General features: G+C 36.2%; 2 protein-coding genes across 8 annotated transcripts in view; one reads left to right on the top strand and one right to left on the bottom strand.

Moving 5' to 3' along the window:
* Positions 1-14,507, bottom strand: part of LOC118748031 (LHFPL tetraspan subfamily member 3 protein-like) — a 73,426-nt gene that overhangs the window by 15,802 nt on the left and 43,117 nt on the right. The window lies entirely within an intron of this gene.
* Positions 1-14,507, top strand: part of LOC118748032 (LHFPL tetraspan subfamily member 3 protein-like) — a 22,641-nt gene that overhangs the window by 2,770 nt on the left and 5,364 nt on the right. Inside the window, exons 2-7 of one of the 3 annotated variants that reach the window (XM_036482321.1) lie at positions 9,556-9,565; positions 11,641-11,842; positions 12,656-12,789; positions 12,996-13,122; positions 13,861-14,103; positions 14,197-14,401. In XM_036482321.1, coding sequence (XP_036338214.1) covers positions 11,701-11,842; positions 12,656-12,789; positions 12,996-13,122; positions 13,861-14,103; positions 14,197-14,363 — 813 coding nt within the window. In that variant the 5' untranslated portion in view covers positions 9,556-9,565; positions 11,641-11,700 and the 3' untranslated portion in view covers positions 14,364-14,401. Of the gene's footprint in view, positions 1-4,661; positions 4,754-9,555; positions 9,566-11,640; positions 11,843-12,655; positions 12,790-12,995; positions 13,123-13,860; positions 14,104-14,169; positions 14,402-14,507 lie in introns of those variants that run through there. The other 2 variants (XM_036482320.1, XM_036482319.1) reach the window with 2 other exon arrangements.

The raw sequence follows: 14,507 nt of genomic DNA, 5'->3' as shown, positions 1-14,507 counted from the left end.
GGCAAATAACCTATTAATCCGTAGACAAACACGATCAAATGAATGAACCTAAAATTAAAATGAAAGAAGAGAAACAACAATGAAAGCACAACTAATTCGTTTATTTGGGAAAATACAACATTTGGCAATTTCTCTGCTTCTATTTCTCTTTGTGATCGTTATTAAAAAAAAAATCAGTGGAGCGTTTTTGCATTGTCTTTTTATTGTTTTCATATTCATAATGTCTTCTATGCCCTAAACGAAAAAAAATGTTAGCAATATTTGAGCAAATAATAGTAGCTATTTAAATTTCGAAAGAAATCATTTGGAACTCTACATCGCGCTGCTTAAAGGGTATACAATCACCGACTAAGCTAATACCAAGTTCGTTGGCGTTGCTTCCTTTACATTTTCTTCGGTTTTTTATTCGCTTGCCAAATGTCATTTGCATTTTTCGTTCATAAATGCATAAAAGTCCAGATAAAATATTGGGGACATGTGAACTTCTAGTCTGCTGAAATGTTGTTAAACTAGAAAAACGTTTTCCCTTCATATTCCACAATAAAAAAGAAAAAAAAAATTAAAATCCGAGAGTTTGCTTATGCTTTGCAGCATGACCACACCATGAAAACAGACTACACTGCGCATGCGTGGCTTCTTCGTGCGCACGCCGCTGTTCGCTCAGGCGTTTGGTGCCGCGCCAGCGCTTTGTGTGAGGTGTGAGGGAAAACTACTAGACAAAAGCTAACTAGGTACATATGTATGTATATTTAAAACAACAAAAAGCCAACTTCTTAAGTGTTTACAAATACAATCTTTGTACTAACGTTTTGCTTTGTTTTACTGTTGGCGCTACTTTATTGTTGGTGGTAGGTAGCCAGTTTTCTTAAGTTGGCTACAGCTGTGGTGTGAACTGCCGCCGCTTACCCCATTAGAGGTTTCTTTGATATGCCAAATAATTAAGTGCCATCATACAAAAAACATTAGAAACACTTTTGTAACGGAAGCTTTGTAAGTTCACACGCTCAGCACGTTTAAGTAATTGTTGGACGACAATGCGAAGAGCGGCTAGAGCGGACATGAAGACGACAGATATGACAGAGGTGCAAAGCTTTGACGCTGCATGATTTGGAGCTGTTAAGCAGCAAAAACATTTATACACGCACACACATGTTCTAATGTCTGTTGTCGGCATTGTTGAGGGCCTACTCTTTGCAAAGATTGTTGACTACTTTGGAATTGAAGTGTGCGTGCACTAAGTGGACAACTAACAGGGCATACAATTATATGCAGTGGTTTGTCAACATAATTCATCTTGATATTCCCACAGATGAAGATGTCATTCCATAAAAGAAAAACTGCTTTTTCCTTCGCTTTATGCCCACAGATGACCTAAATTCGATGTCGATTCGACTTGATCTAATTTCTCTAGAGGTGATCGTCAATGAGTTTTAAAGATGCCGGCTCATGGATCTAGGAATTTCGCAATATATGTATACAAATAAAGCTTAAGTATTGGTCATACTGTAGGCAGCATGGAGTCCAATCAATGGCCTAAAGAGAGAAAAACAAATCTTCATTTTCTCTGACTGTCAGACAGCCCTGAAAACTTTAGACTCACACATGATCCATTTGTATAGAATTCAAGTCATATGCAAAGCTGAAAAATTTGCAAGGCAAGGTGCGACCATAAATCTTCTTCTGGGTAATGAAACAACGGGTGTTCCAATAGTCATCTCCAAACTGTGTTTCGGGGGTTTAACTACATATAAATGAGGCATTCTACTTTCTTCGTAAATAAATTAGAGCTTTCGAAAGATCAAAACTAGTAAGGAAATGCTTGCCGCCTCCCTCGGACACTAGCCCAACATCGTTTCGAAGAAAATTTCCATCACATTGGAAAATCAAAGAAATGTCCAAGATGCTGTTACCTTTTCTAACCGGGCACAACATGGACTAAGCTGCAAGTAAACTTGATAACTGGACTTTATTAAAGAGGCAATAAATGTGTTTTTTTTTTTAAACAACTGATGTAATATGGCTCCCCAAACCAACAAACTAACTGCAAATCTTATAAAACCATTTGTTATTTTCCGATGGCTTGTATGGGCTAATTAAAGCTTTTCACATATCAAATTGCATTCAAATCCACATTATCGCCAATACAAAAATGTGTGTATGTGAGTAACAACACACACATACTACATACATCTTTGCATTTATAAACGTTTTCGAACAGTATCACATTCCGCATTTCGTTATGTAATTTCAATTACCAAATTAGTTTTATGGTTTTGCAAGTTCTGCATATCCAATTACAGCAAATTGCATATGCAGCACAAAGGCAGTAAAACGAGGTTGGTCGTAAAATTAAATGAAAACATAAGTATCACTTAATTAACTTTTTACCTGTACCTATGTATGTATGTATGTGAGTATGTATATATGTATGTATGTATGTGTGTATGTATATTAGAGTGGTCCTTAAATGTAGGATGTGATATCTGTGAGAGTGGTATTACCGATTGACGGGGCGAGACCTAAAATATCTTTCATTTGATTTTACGGACCACCCTAATATACATATACACTCCCCCAAATACTTGCGGTTCGCTACTCACCACATTCTTGCATAATTTGCATGCGAAGCCAGTCTCCATTCTGGCTGAGTCATTTTCATAGATCCGCTGGCCAACTCTTTACTTGGCATTCACGATTGAGAGAATACAAAGGTTGCGCCGATCTCGGACCGCTATTCCGCTCTTAACGAATTTGACAGAATCGTTGTTTGCATGACGTCACACTTGTGCAACTTGTTTACGTTTTCCTTGCAACATTTTTTCTTCTTCTTCCATTCTTGCTCACGTTTTGGCATTTCTCTCTCGCAATTGCACCAGTGTGACGTCACACAAAAGTTATTCTCAAAAATCCTCTCTGATCGGCGCAATCTTGTATTCTATCATTCATGCTTGGCATTCGTACATTTTAACACAACCGCACTAAACGGAATCATAATGAGCCCCAGAGTCCAGTTATTTTCGTACACAGCGCACAGACGTTCGTTTGTTTGTATAAAAAAGCATTCTGCTTGATTGCTTAGCAAATCACCAGCTATTGAATGAATTACTTCCTCAATATTCACACACGCAAATACATACATACATACATACATACATATGTATACTAACACAATGTATGCGAAAGATTTTTGATTTTTGTCTCTCTCCATACTTACCACTATACATACATACATATTTATATGCATTTGTGTATACGGTCTATGTATCCAGCGAGTTAGACGAGTTGCAGCGAGCGATCCCAACAATTCATGGCGCAAAACCATTTGCCATAATTTCTTGTTTTACTAAATTATTACTGCATAAGTATGAATTTTTGATTTGGCCAAGCATAACCAGGCCATAATAATCGCTCATCCATTTCTCTTGGTGACGGCAACGCTGGTGCAACAAAATTGCATTTGTTTGCAGCGAGCGCAGTTGAGTCCGCAGTGGCATCCCACTAAGTGGCTCAACCGCAGCATGCAATTTTGTTTTGGCCGGCTGGGGGTGCGGTGTGGGGCGCCATTACATGGGTGCGTTTCGCTTCATCAGTTGGTGATCAACAGCGCGTTCGCTGCTCAAGGAGCGTTGTTCCATAACTGGTTGATCGAATGTCTGATGATTTTGCTAACTGGCTGCTGGCTGGCTGGCTGGCTGGTTATTTGTCTGGCTATTTGTCTCGTCGCTGTACAGGGCAGCGTCTGGCTGGAAGCAGTGCAACTCTGAATTGCAAGCCGGTACTGGTGATTGAATGTTGATTGTCGGGGCGAGCAGTAATAATGGCTGCACTGAAAGCGCTTTGTACATGTAAACAATGCAGCCGTAAAAACGGGTAAATAATTTCACTTTAGCGTCTCATGCTTGTAATAACCGCATGCATGGTGATTTCTTTGCTGCAGAAAATAAAATGAGAAAAAAAACAAGCATCTAATGCGCCGGAGGAATGTTTGTGGAGAAAAGCAATGTTAAAGCAATTATTTGGATTGAAGCTCTAATTAACGAGTTATGTGCGGTTTAAAATGTAAAATGTAAAAATCGAATAAGAAAAAAGGAAACAATGTAAAATAAAGCCTATTACATTGCATTTAAAGTTTCCTCCCAAGTGACTCACCCAAAAGGTAAAAGGGGACCTCAATAGTGGAATTCGGAAATCTCCTCTTCAAGATAGAAAAGATAGTAGTTTGAGAAATTATTGTTTTTTTTAGACTTAAACTGAAATTTTGCTAATTCTTACCATTGATACAGATTGAGTGACCCTTCGTACATGAATATTGGTTATATTTGAAAAATTTTAAACGACTGATCCAAAATGGCGGCTGAAAAATGGCGGAGGTTTTTTCTTAAATTGATCGCATTTCCCCGAAACCATAAAGAACCGTAAATAATCAGTACCGAGGTAGGACCACCTAGAGGTCCTTTGATACCCCATAGGGAAGGGAACCTACCACGTGACAGTTTTCGCACTCGAACTTTTTCTTTTGTGTACCGGTGTTATCGGCGCAGGGAAGGAGATCGAGCACTCTGCCCGCTATGCATACCGGCAACCATTGTAACCCAGTCTAAACTAACATATACCCAGAGAAAACGTGCCGAAAAATTATTATTTTTTTTTATAATAGATATTGGATATACCGGATGTCTCGAAGATCGCTCGATTGTAATCAGAAAATATTTGGATAAAAGCATTGAAGCCAGTTTGAACAGGAAATTCGCAAGTACGCCCGCAAATACTCACATACATAAGTACATTATCCTACATATTAGGTAAATATGTATATACATATGTATATAACATATTCATATACATTAGGGTGCATCACAAAAAAAAAAAGTTGTGGCTTTTCAACCGGAATTACACAATTTATTATATTTTAAGACTTCTGCCAAAATATTTCGAATGAAATCTTAAGATTAACGAAAGCTAGACCCATTTGAAAATACGTCCAAAAATATTTTGTTTTTTGATTCCGATAAATTCTTTTTTAATTTTTATGCGATCCTTGAAAGCTTAAATTAAACTCTTCTATCACCGATGGAATAATAGTACCGATTTTTTTTTTTTTGTACAGACAGTGATGCACCCTAATATACATAAGTAGAGGTGAGCAAATAAGCAAGGTAAGATAAAGAAAGTTGGTGTTACGAGTATCGCACGATGTAAGTGTTAAAGCCTACTGCTGCTTACGGTGATTGGAGATGCCATTGAAGTGGCAACATCCGCTGCAACTGACCGCTGCCACATATTTCGAGTCTGCTGTGGAACAACAATGTTGAAAGTGTAATTGAAAAATACCGATTTTTTTCAATCATAACGGAATTACAGGAGAAAAGGCATTGTAAAATAATGAATACTTACCAAAGCAACAACAAGAAAAAAGTTGAAATGGGAGTGCATATGGTATTCGATATACCGACATATGTACATATGTATGTATGTGCATTAGGGTGGTCCAATATAAGTAAAGCCGAAATTTTAATAATGTCACCCCCTAGGATTAATCTATATCGAAAAAATATACATCTTTTTCGTTTTTTTTTAATCAAAAAATTTTTAGAGGTCGCACAAAGCGCTCAACGTTTTTCATGTATTTTATATAGAGAAAAAACAACTTTTCGTAGAAATGGTATGGAATTCTTGAAAATCAATATTTTTCGATCCTAAAACTCTGGTTCTCTTCAGGAAACTCCAATAACAATACCCAATTGTTTATTTAGCCATGTTTTAATACCAACGATATTTTATTTACCCCCTGATTGGATGTTCTAGCATTTTCTGGGGGTTTTTGTGAACCCAAAAAATATAGTTGCAATGAAAAACTGGTTAAATAATTAATTGGGTATTATTATTGGGAATCTCTTGAAGAGAAACAGAATTTTCCGATCGAAAAATATTGATTCTCAAGAACTCCACACCGTTCATACGAACGTTGTTTTTTTGCCCATATAAAATACATGGAAACTTCAGAGCGCTTTGAGCGACCTCTAAATATTTTTTTGATTTTAAAATAAAAAAGGGTGTGAGAGCACAAAAACTCCGACTTTACATTTTCACATGCATTTTTGGACCACCCATGACCACCATAATGAACATACATGCGTTCATATTTTCGACATACTTATATCCATATACACTTCTTACGCCACCAAATATATTGGTGATAGTATTTTACCACTCACTTACATGCATACATACATACATATACACATTCATGCATGCATACTCGTCAAAAGCATAAGTACAAGTACATAGCTGAGCAGATAAGTATGAGCGAATGCGAAATTGGGTCAGCTGGGCTCCCTTTCCTTTTTTTTGTTGATGCAATTTCAACTTTTACTCCGCCAATTGCGGCAACACAGTCTGTGTGTATGTATGTGTGTACTTAAGTGCTAAATGCCAATATAAATAGTGGGCATGGATACGAACATACGAAAACTCTGCAATGGTAAAGAAAAAAGAAATAGATTATTTTAGTGCCGGAGGATGTCACGAATTTAATTTCTTAATAAAATAAATGAAGAGGTACCCTTTAAATAGATTAATTATATTTTATAGACTTAATGCTTATCCAAATTTGATAATAATTTCCTACTAAATCTAAAAAATTGAACTTAGTTAAATATACCAAAAGTCAATAATTAATTTTAGGCTTGAGTGAATGAAATACATAAATATTGCTCCTACCATTATTAAGTAGCTTAAATAGTTTCTATATGATAATTGCACTTTCCTTTCATTGGTTGTATGCTGCTTCTTCATCCCATTATGTGCACATAAATACATATATATGTGTGTAAATTTTCGCCATGAGAAATAAAATACACTCATAAATATCAAAAGCAAATTAAAATTTAAAGTTGGCATTTTTCAAGCGCACGTAACTGATGTACAAGTACAATGCATTTTAATTCATGCAACAATGCGCAAGAGCGATTGTCCAATCAGCCTCCAGCCGACGCTAAGTACACACACCTTTGTTATTTGTTTGGCTCAGTTGCAGCTACAGCACCGAAAGCGTGTAAATGTCAAAAGTTTGCAAGAAAAACGAGCAAAGCAAAAAAAAAATCAAGCTGAATTCTCAAAAAGTCGCCATGTCCAATAAAGCATGAGCACGTATTGTACGTATGCACTTTAAATATAGTACAGCCAGTTGAACCTGTGGCGTTTCAAAGGAGGGTTAAAACAAAAAAAAAAGCGGTGGGACTTCACGTAGATGGCTAACAGTAGAGTAGGTTTTATCTTTACATTTTACCTCGTATGGCAACTGCCTTTCAAAGAAGGTTTTTTTTTTTTACGGTAAACAGGTGGCCAATCTAAATACTTAATATAAGTCGTCTTTTTGGTGCGGCTTCGATGAGGATGTATGTTTTTTTGAAACGAATTTCTTTTGGTGAGAACGAAAAATGACACTAAAGGCAGCACAACTCCGAAATCAGTTTGTCTCCGAACCACTGATGTGGGAGATTCGTTTTCAATCAAAAGATCCAAGCAACTTACATACTTTTCCTTTTAAAACAGGTTTTCAGGTAAAAAGTTTACTAACCTTAAAAAAAAAATTTTTAAGTAAAGCATAATGCCGAATTTCCACTAGGCATTGCAGTGTTAAAAAATTGGAGGAATTTAAAAAATGCCATGTGAAAATGAATTAAATGCCTAGTGAAAATTCAGCATACGAATTCTTACTTCAAAAAGATTTATTTTGCATTTTTATCTCCACTTCATCGCTCTACGATTATTGTGCAAAAAAAAAAAAAATGAAAAACATCAGATCTTAACCCCCTCTGTCTACAATACCATCGCACGCCTATGACTCGCATTGGATTTTTATCGCTATTGTGTTTCTATGGATGCTGGCAGAATTGTGTTTGCTACTATTTTTTGCGTTTGCTTTTACTAATGTTTTTTTTTTTGTTGTAATGCTTGCGCACGCAAACGACCTTAGCAATTAAATTGGCGTTCGTTAATGGATTTATTTTCTCGATTTTATGTAGCATTTTTCACTTTTATTGAATAGCGCAAGGCAGCCAGTGCCGAAGTTGAAGAATTTGTTTGTAAGTATGTATGTATGTGTGCGCAAATCTATGGCACAATCAGCATTTTGCATAAGTTTGAACCTGAATATAACCTTTCATAAATTTACACTCAAGTACACACCTTATACATATATACATACATACATATTTTGTAAACAAATGAATAAATAGTTTTAGCAAAGTAGAGTTAATAAACGCAAAAAATTATTTTATTTCATCTATATTTTTTTAACAAGTTTTGAAAAAAGTCACGTTTCAAATTTCCAAACTCCAAAAATCGCAGAGTTATGCGAATCACGTACCATATTTATGTGGCCAATCACACGAGCTGGTTATTTATTTATGGCCAAAGAATGCCAGCTGGTTTTATTCCATTTTGCTCATCCACGCACAATTTTTTCCAGCGGAGCTGACGAAACTCGTTGAAAAAGCGAAAACCATTAGGAGCAGCAGAAGTGAGAGTGTTTTGTGATGAACAAATATTTATTTTTTTTTTTTAAATTTTTTGATTAATGGAAAGCTAAGTGATGCTGCGTGTTGGCAAATTGAAATATGTAAACATCTTGTGAATGGATGATGCAAAGCTGTATGTTTATATGGTATGAATGTATTTTTTTCATTTGCTTAGTGATGTAGCGAGTTCGTAGCTTAAGTCTTTTGTTTTTGAAACGTCATACGTTTGGCTAAGCCTTAGGATCTTTTGAAAATCATTACTTTTAAAGCAAAAGAATCGAAAGAATAGATTGTGATAGAGAGTTTGTATTGGACAAGCGGGGATAAGAGGGAACATGAGAGAGATGCACATGAGAACTAGCACATTCTGCGAGTTCATAAAATCTCTGTAAGATGACATCCTCATCAAAATTTTTGACGTAGAATAAGTATGTCTTACGTTTCGTTACGTTTGGGGCTATGCTCAAATGTTGTAGTTGTAATTTTTAGAGCTTTATGAAAACGCTTATTGCACGAGAACTAATGAAGCGATTTGAAAGAAAAGTGTGGCATTTCAAAGATATAATTCCAAACCTGTCGACAGATTCATTTTTGTAAATAACCAATTCGGGTTCTTTCGTAGAAACAACGGTAAATATTGGCTTATTTTGGCGTAAATTTTGAGCCTTTAAAGTGCTCTAGCAACTTACGGTTTGCAGGTAAAACTTTCATTTTCGGGATATAGGTTCTTTGGAGCAATAGAAATATTATTGTGTACAAATTTTTATATAAATTCAACAAATATTGCACATTTAATTGCAAAAAATTGTTTAAAAAATTCGCAAATTCTTTTTATTTCCAAAATGCTGGAAAACCGCTCGAATGATTTTGTTTTTGTTCTCTTTAATCAAAAATTCAAGATTTCTCCTTTGTTGGAAGTGAGAGAAGGAGACAAAAAGTATGTGTGTGTAGGTATTTCGGCTTTTGAGTAACAGATGGCGCAATATTTATAAAAAGCAAAGGTGAAGGCGAATGTGTAGATGAGGAATATGATAAACATAAAAGTAAAAACAAAAATAAATATGAGGATGAGGATACCGAAAAAAAATTAAAGATGAAGATAGAGGAAGAAAGATTAAAATAAAGGTAATTATAGAGAAAAGGATATAGACAAAGACTCAATCTGGACGACTATTTCGGGATTTTAGAGATTTTCGGAATTCTCGGGACTTATCGATATAATTATCGATATTTTATCGGTTTTGTTATAGTAATTTTTATCGATATTATTGTTGATTTTGATATCGATATTTTCGGAACTTATGGATAGAATAAACGATATTTTTAATCGATTTTGTTGTCGATATTTTAATCGATTTTGTTATCGATATTTTAATCGATCTTGTTATCGATTTTGTTATCGATATTTTAATCGATTTTGTTATCGGTATTTTTATCGATTTTGTTATCGATATTTTTTTCTTAGTGTGTGCTTTCGTTTTTGACTTGGATGTATTCTTAACATACCACGTAAACTACGTTTTAATTTAGCTGCAGACCAAGACGAGGGCGCTGGACTGTTCCTTTTTTTTAGTTAATTAATAAATGCAAACTAAATATGCAGTCCGATTTTTCAGTAAGCAAATGATTCGCTACTTTAAGTATAAGTTACTCCTCTTTATATGACCACTCAATTAACGCATTATCGCAAGTATTAAGCGCCCAAATGAATACAATTTAAAACGAAAATGATTAGAGGTGCCTGCTACCACTAAATGATACTCAGGTTTCATTTGTGGTCCAATAAATATACTAAGAAAATTTTGTGGAGTTATTTCCATCCAATTAAGTAACATATATTCAAAAATATTAACGGATTTATTCATCCTTCACATTGCATTGTCGCTGGGTTATGAGCTAAGTTTGAAGTTTAAAGTGTCAAAAAATTAGAAGTTTCTAACCCGAACATCCTAGACCCTCATAACGAAATCTATATGACGTAGAGATTAGGCAAGTCTCACATGATATACATATACGCTTACAAGAAAGAAATCGCTGGGTAAAACAGAAATGAATGGAGTATTTCTAACCCTTTTCGAGACACTGGTGGCCCCTTTGATGATGTATAACCGTGGCCATTGTATAGCGACATATTTTCACTCCACCAAGATGAGGCGAAAGCAGTAATATTGCGTGCTCAAAACAACAAACTTCTTGGCAGGTATACCGGCTAAGCTTTTCAAAGCCGATGGCTGAAATAGCTGGTCGGACACATGTACTAATAAGGCTATGTATTGGAAAATTCGAAGTATCTACCGGCAACACACATATAACTAGTATACCTAACATTAAAAATTAACACTAAAAAATAACGCCATCGTGGTGATAAAGCGAAGAAGTTAACTCAAAGGACATACTACCTCTCTCTTGACACTGTACAGGTTGCGATCTGGCCTACTGGGCTCTTATTTCTTCTCCTAACAAAAAAAAAATGTTTAGCCAAAGACACAAATAAGTGTATTTTTACTCAAATTTAAGCGTAAATTTTCACAACCTTGGTAGCAGTTCGAGGTATCTGTGAGACTTTACTTATCGTAAGTAAAAGTGTTCGTTTTACGGAGTCCGGCTGATTACAACTGCCAAGTATTAACCACAATAATTACTAGCTCCATTTTCGATACATAGCAATTATATTCATTGAATATCAGGTTAGGATTAAGAAGTACTTCACCGTTTTTACACCAATGATTGATTAGTTGCAAGTTGACTTCAAAGAATTTAAGCCGTCGACAGACGTTTTTTTTTCTGTCGTGATTACCGTAAGCTGCTTTGACGGCAACTTCGGTCATTCAACTGACTCATACCCAACTATTCGTTCCACGTAAAAATTGTAAGCAGCTTAAGATATCAGCAATTTTAAGTTTCTGCTGCGTTTTTTTCTGTGGCTAAACACTTTTTAATGTTCGCTTCTTTTAATTAGCTTTAATGTTTTGGTATTCTCTAACGCTTAAAAATATGTACTCAGCAAAATTAAATTTTTTTTTCATACGTATATACACTTGTAGTAATACATACATATATCAATAATAAAACATAATTGTATTTACTTTACTTTACATCCAACAACAATTCGTTTCAGCGAAATCCACTGTGAAGTCGGCATAGTCGTGAGTGTGCAAAATCATTTGTAAGCTGGAAAATGGGCACAAAGATCGAGTACGTGGACACGACGCATCTCTATGCAACCAAATACATACGCAATTCAAAAGCCATAGCCGTACTTTGGGCGATATTCACAATATGCTATGCAATCATCGGCATCGTTGCCTTTGTGACGCCAGGTTAGTGTGTCAGTCAACAATCGAATGGAATGGCCAAGTTAGATTAGTTTTCTACACTGATCGAGTATGCATACATACAGTAGGGTGGATCGACAAAAAAAGTTTTTCCAGTCCACCCCTAGGATTAAAGATATTTGGAAGGCGATCGCAAAAAAAATTTTTTTTTTTTGCCACGCCCCTTCGATGGGCTATTTACTTCTTTTGACACTACGTCGCCATTTTAAGTCCGATTTGAATGAGCCGTACACCGTTGTTCATGGCTTGGAAGCCGCCACAATTATTACCTTAATCATTTTTTAGAAAAAGTTTCACAGAATTTAAAGGCCTTTTCGACAGACTAAAAAAAATTGGAATTTAGGTATGATGTCAAACGAGATACCGACAGTCACTACTAGAATTTGAACTCGGAGTAAAAAATGACTAAGGTAAGAATTGTGGCGGCTTCCAAGCCATGAACAACGGTGTACGGCTCATTCAAATCGGACTTAAAATGGCGACGTAGTATCAAAAAAAGTAAATAGCCCATCGAAGGGGCGTTGCAAAAAAAAAAAATTTTTTTGGGATCGCCTTCAAAATATCTTTAATCCTAGGGGTGGACTGGAAAAACTTTTTTTTTTGTATGGGGACCGATCCGCACTAATATACAGAGAGCTGAGGAGTACAAAACAACGCGACTTTGAGAAAACACATCAACCTTTGTTTAAAGAAAATTTGCGCTAAATAAGACCATTTCATTCAAAATATTTTACATATATTTTATGGTTTGTTTATCTAAGCCAGTTTCTAATCGCATTGTTTGCAATTTCTTTACAGAATGGGTCGGCGATCCGGACAATGAAAGTGCGGGACGCTTAGGTCTGTGGCAGGTGTGTCAGCGCGATGAGATATTCGACAATTGCAAGCGACGTTGGGAGACCATACTTTCGGTGCCAACATTCTCGTTCCAAGTGCGTAACGCAGCCACCTTTGGGCATATCAAGCTATGCGTTTATCTGCTATTTTATCTACTCATGTTTACTCTTGTTTGTTTTGTTATTTATTTTTTCATTTTTCTATTTTTTATTTGTTTAATTAACCATTGTTTGCGCTCACGTACCAACAACAACTGGCACCCACACTCACCATAACCATCATCGGCGCGCTGAATACACAGTTGGCAACATTCTTTATGGTTGCGGCGGTGGCATTGGCCTTGCTGACAATCTGCTTCTTGGTATTCTTGATCTTCATGAAGTCGACGAGAGTCTTTCACATATGCGGTTGGATGCAAATCATATCAGGTCAGTATATACATATGTACATACTACAAAGTACAGTAGATGTATGTATGTTTGTATGTATGTATGTGTCAGTACGTGTTTAAAAAATAATACGTAAGCTCAATATATCCGCTACCGAATTTCGCTAACCCACAAATCGAGTGCATAAAAATGTGCATACTTGAAGGGAAATGAAAAATGCTACGCCAGCAATATATTTTAAATATGAGCGCGTAAACATTTTTTTTCGTGTTGGTATCAACTAAATGTAGAAGTGCTTATGTATACTAACACGGGGCAATAACAAGGTGAAGTAATAAAATAGCCTTCTCGCTTTATTTTCTGTCATTTGGCTATCTTAAGCTGCCTTTACACGGGTCGATTTCTGTCGACTGAGAAATCGACTAACCAAAGTACTTGCATTTTACAGTTGAATTGCAACTATACTGGCCGATTTTGGTTGAACAACAAAAATCGACGCGTGTAAAGGCAGCTTTATTATGCAAAATTTTAACGACAAATTTTCAAATAAGAAGTGTCAAATCAATATAAAGCATTCTTCTTGCTCTTATTATCTCACCTGGCATAATTTCGCAATAGTATACTTATTTATATACATAGCCGCTTTGAAATTTTTTCTTCAAATTAATTAAATGAAAATTTTCTATTAAAAATTCAAAAAGCGGTCCTAAAACTTCCTATTAACTATTTGTCTAGATACTAAAATAATTGCCTTTTCTCTCTCTCCATTTAATTTAGCGCTTTGCATGATTGTCGCCTGCGCCGCCTTCCCCTTCGGCTGGAATTCAGATGATTTTCGCAAAATCTGCGGCCCTGATGCGAATCGTTTTGAACTTGGTCTCTGCGGTATTCGCTGGGCCTATCCTCTTGCCATAATCGGCTGTGTCGATGGTGTGGTCCTAGCCACGCTCGCTTTCATACTTGCCACGCGACATGTTCGCTTACAACCTGATCCCCTCTATCAGAGTTCGCTCTACAAAGGTAAGTTTTAATTAAGAAGAAAAAATGAATGAGATTCGCAATCAAATTTCTTTCATTTCATACCAGGCGAGATTAACAACGCTTACATTACAGACGCAGTCAGCTTGGCCGGCTCACGGAAATCGCTGAATCTGCAGCCAATTTTGCTGGTGGCGCCGCCGCACAACATGCCCGCCAACGGCGATGACACGATATCACAATTCTCCTCGCGCACACCCAACCATCGATATCGACCCGACTACCCAATGCATCAGTTCTGAGGTTGGCTCCGAGTCTCCTTGGTCTCGTGTGATGAACATATAAATTACGAAAATCCACTAGTACCTCCTTCTTTACGTGGTGAACAAGTGGAATATTTAACCAAGTTTATGATGCTGTGCTGGTAGTCGAACAAGTGGAATATC

Source organism: Rhagoletis pomonella, unplaced genomic scaffold (genome assembly GCF_013731165.1).
Source record: "Rhagoletis pomonella isolate Grant_MI unplaced genomic scaffold, Rhpom_1.0 Rhpom_scaffold_00012, whole genome shotgun sequence".
Taxonomy (NCBI): Eukaryota; Metazoa; Arthropoda; class Insecta; order Diptera; family Tephritidae; genus Rhagoletis; species Rhagoletis pomonella.
The sequence above is the reverse complement of the archived record's forward strand: the minus strand, read 5'-3'. Positions and strand labels throughout refer to the sequence as shown.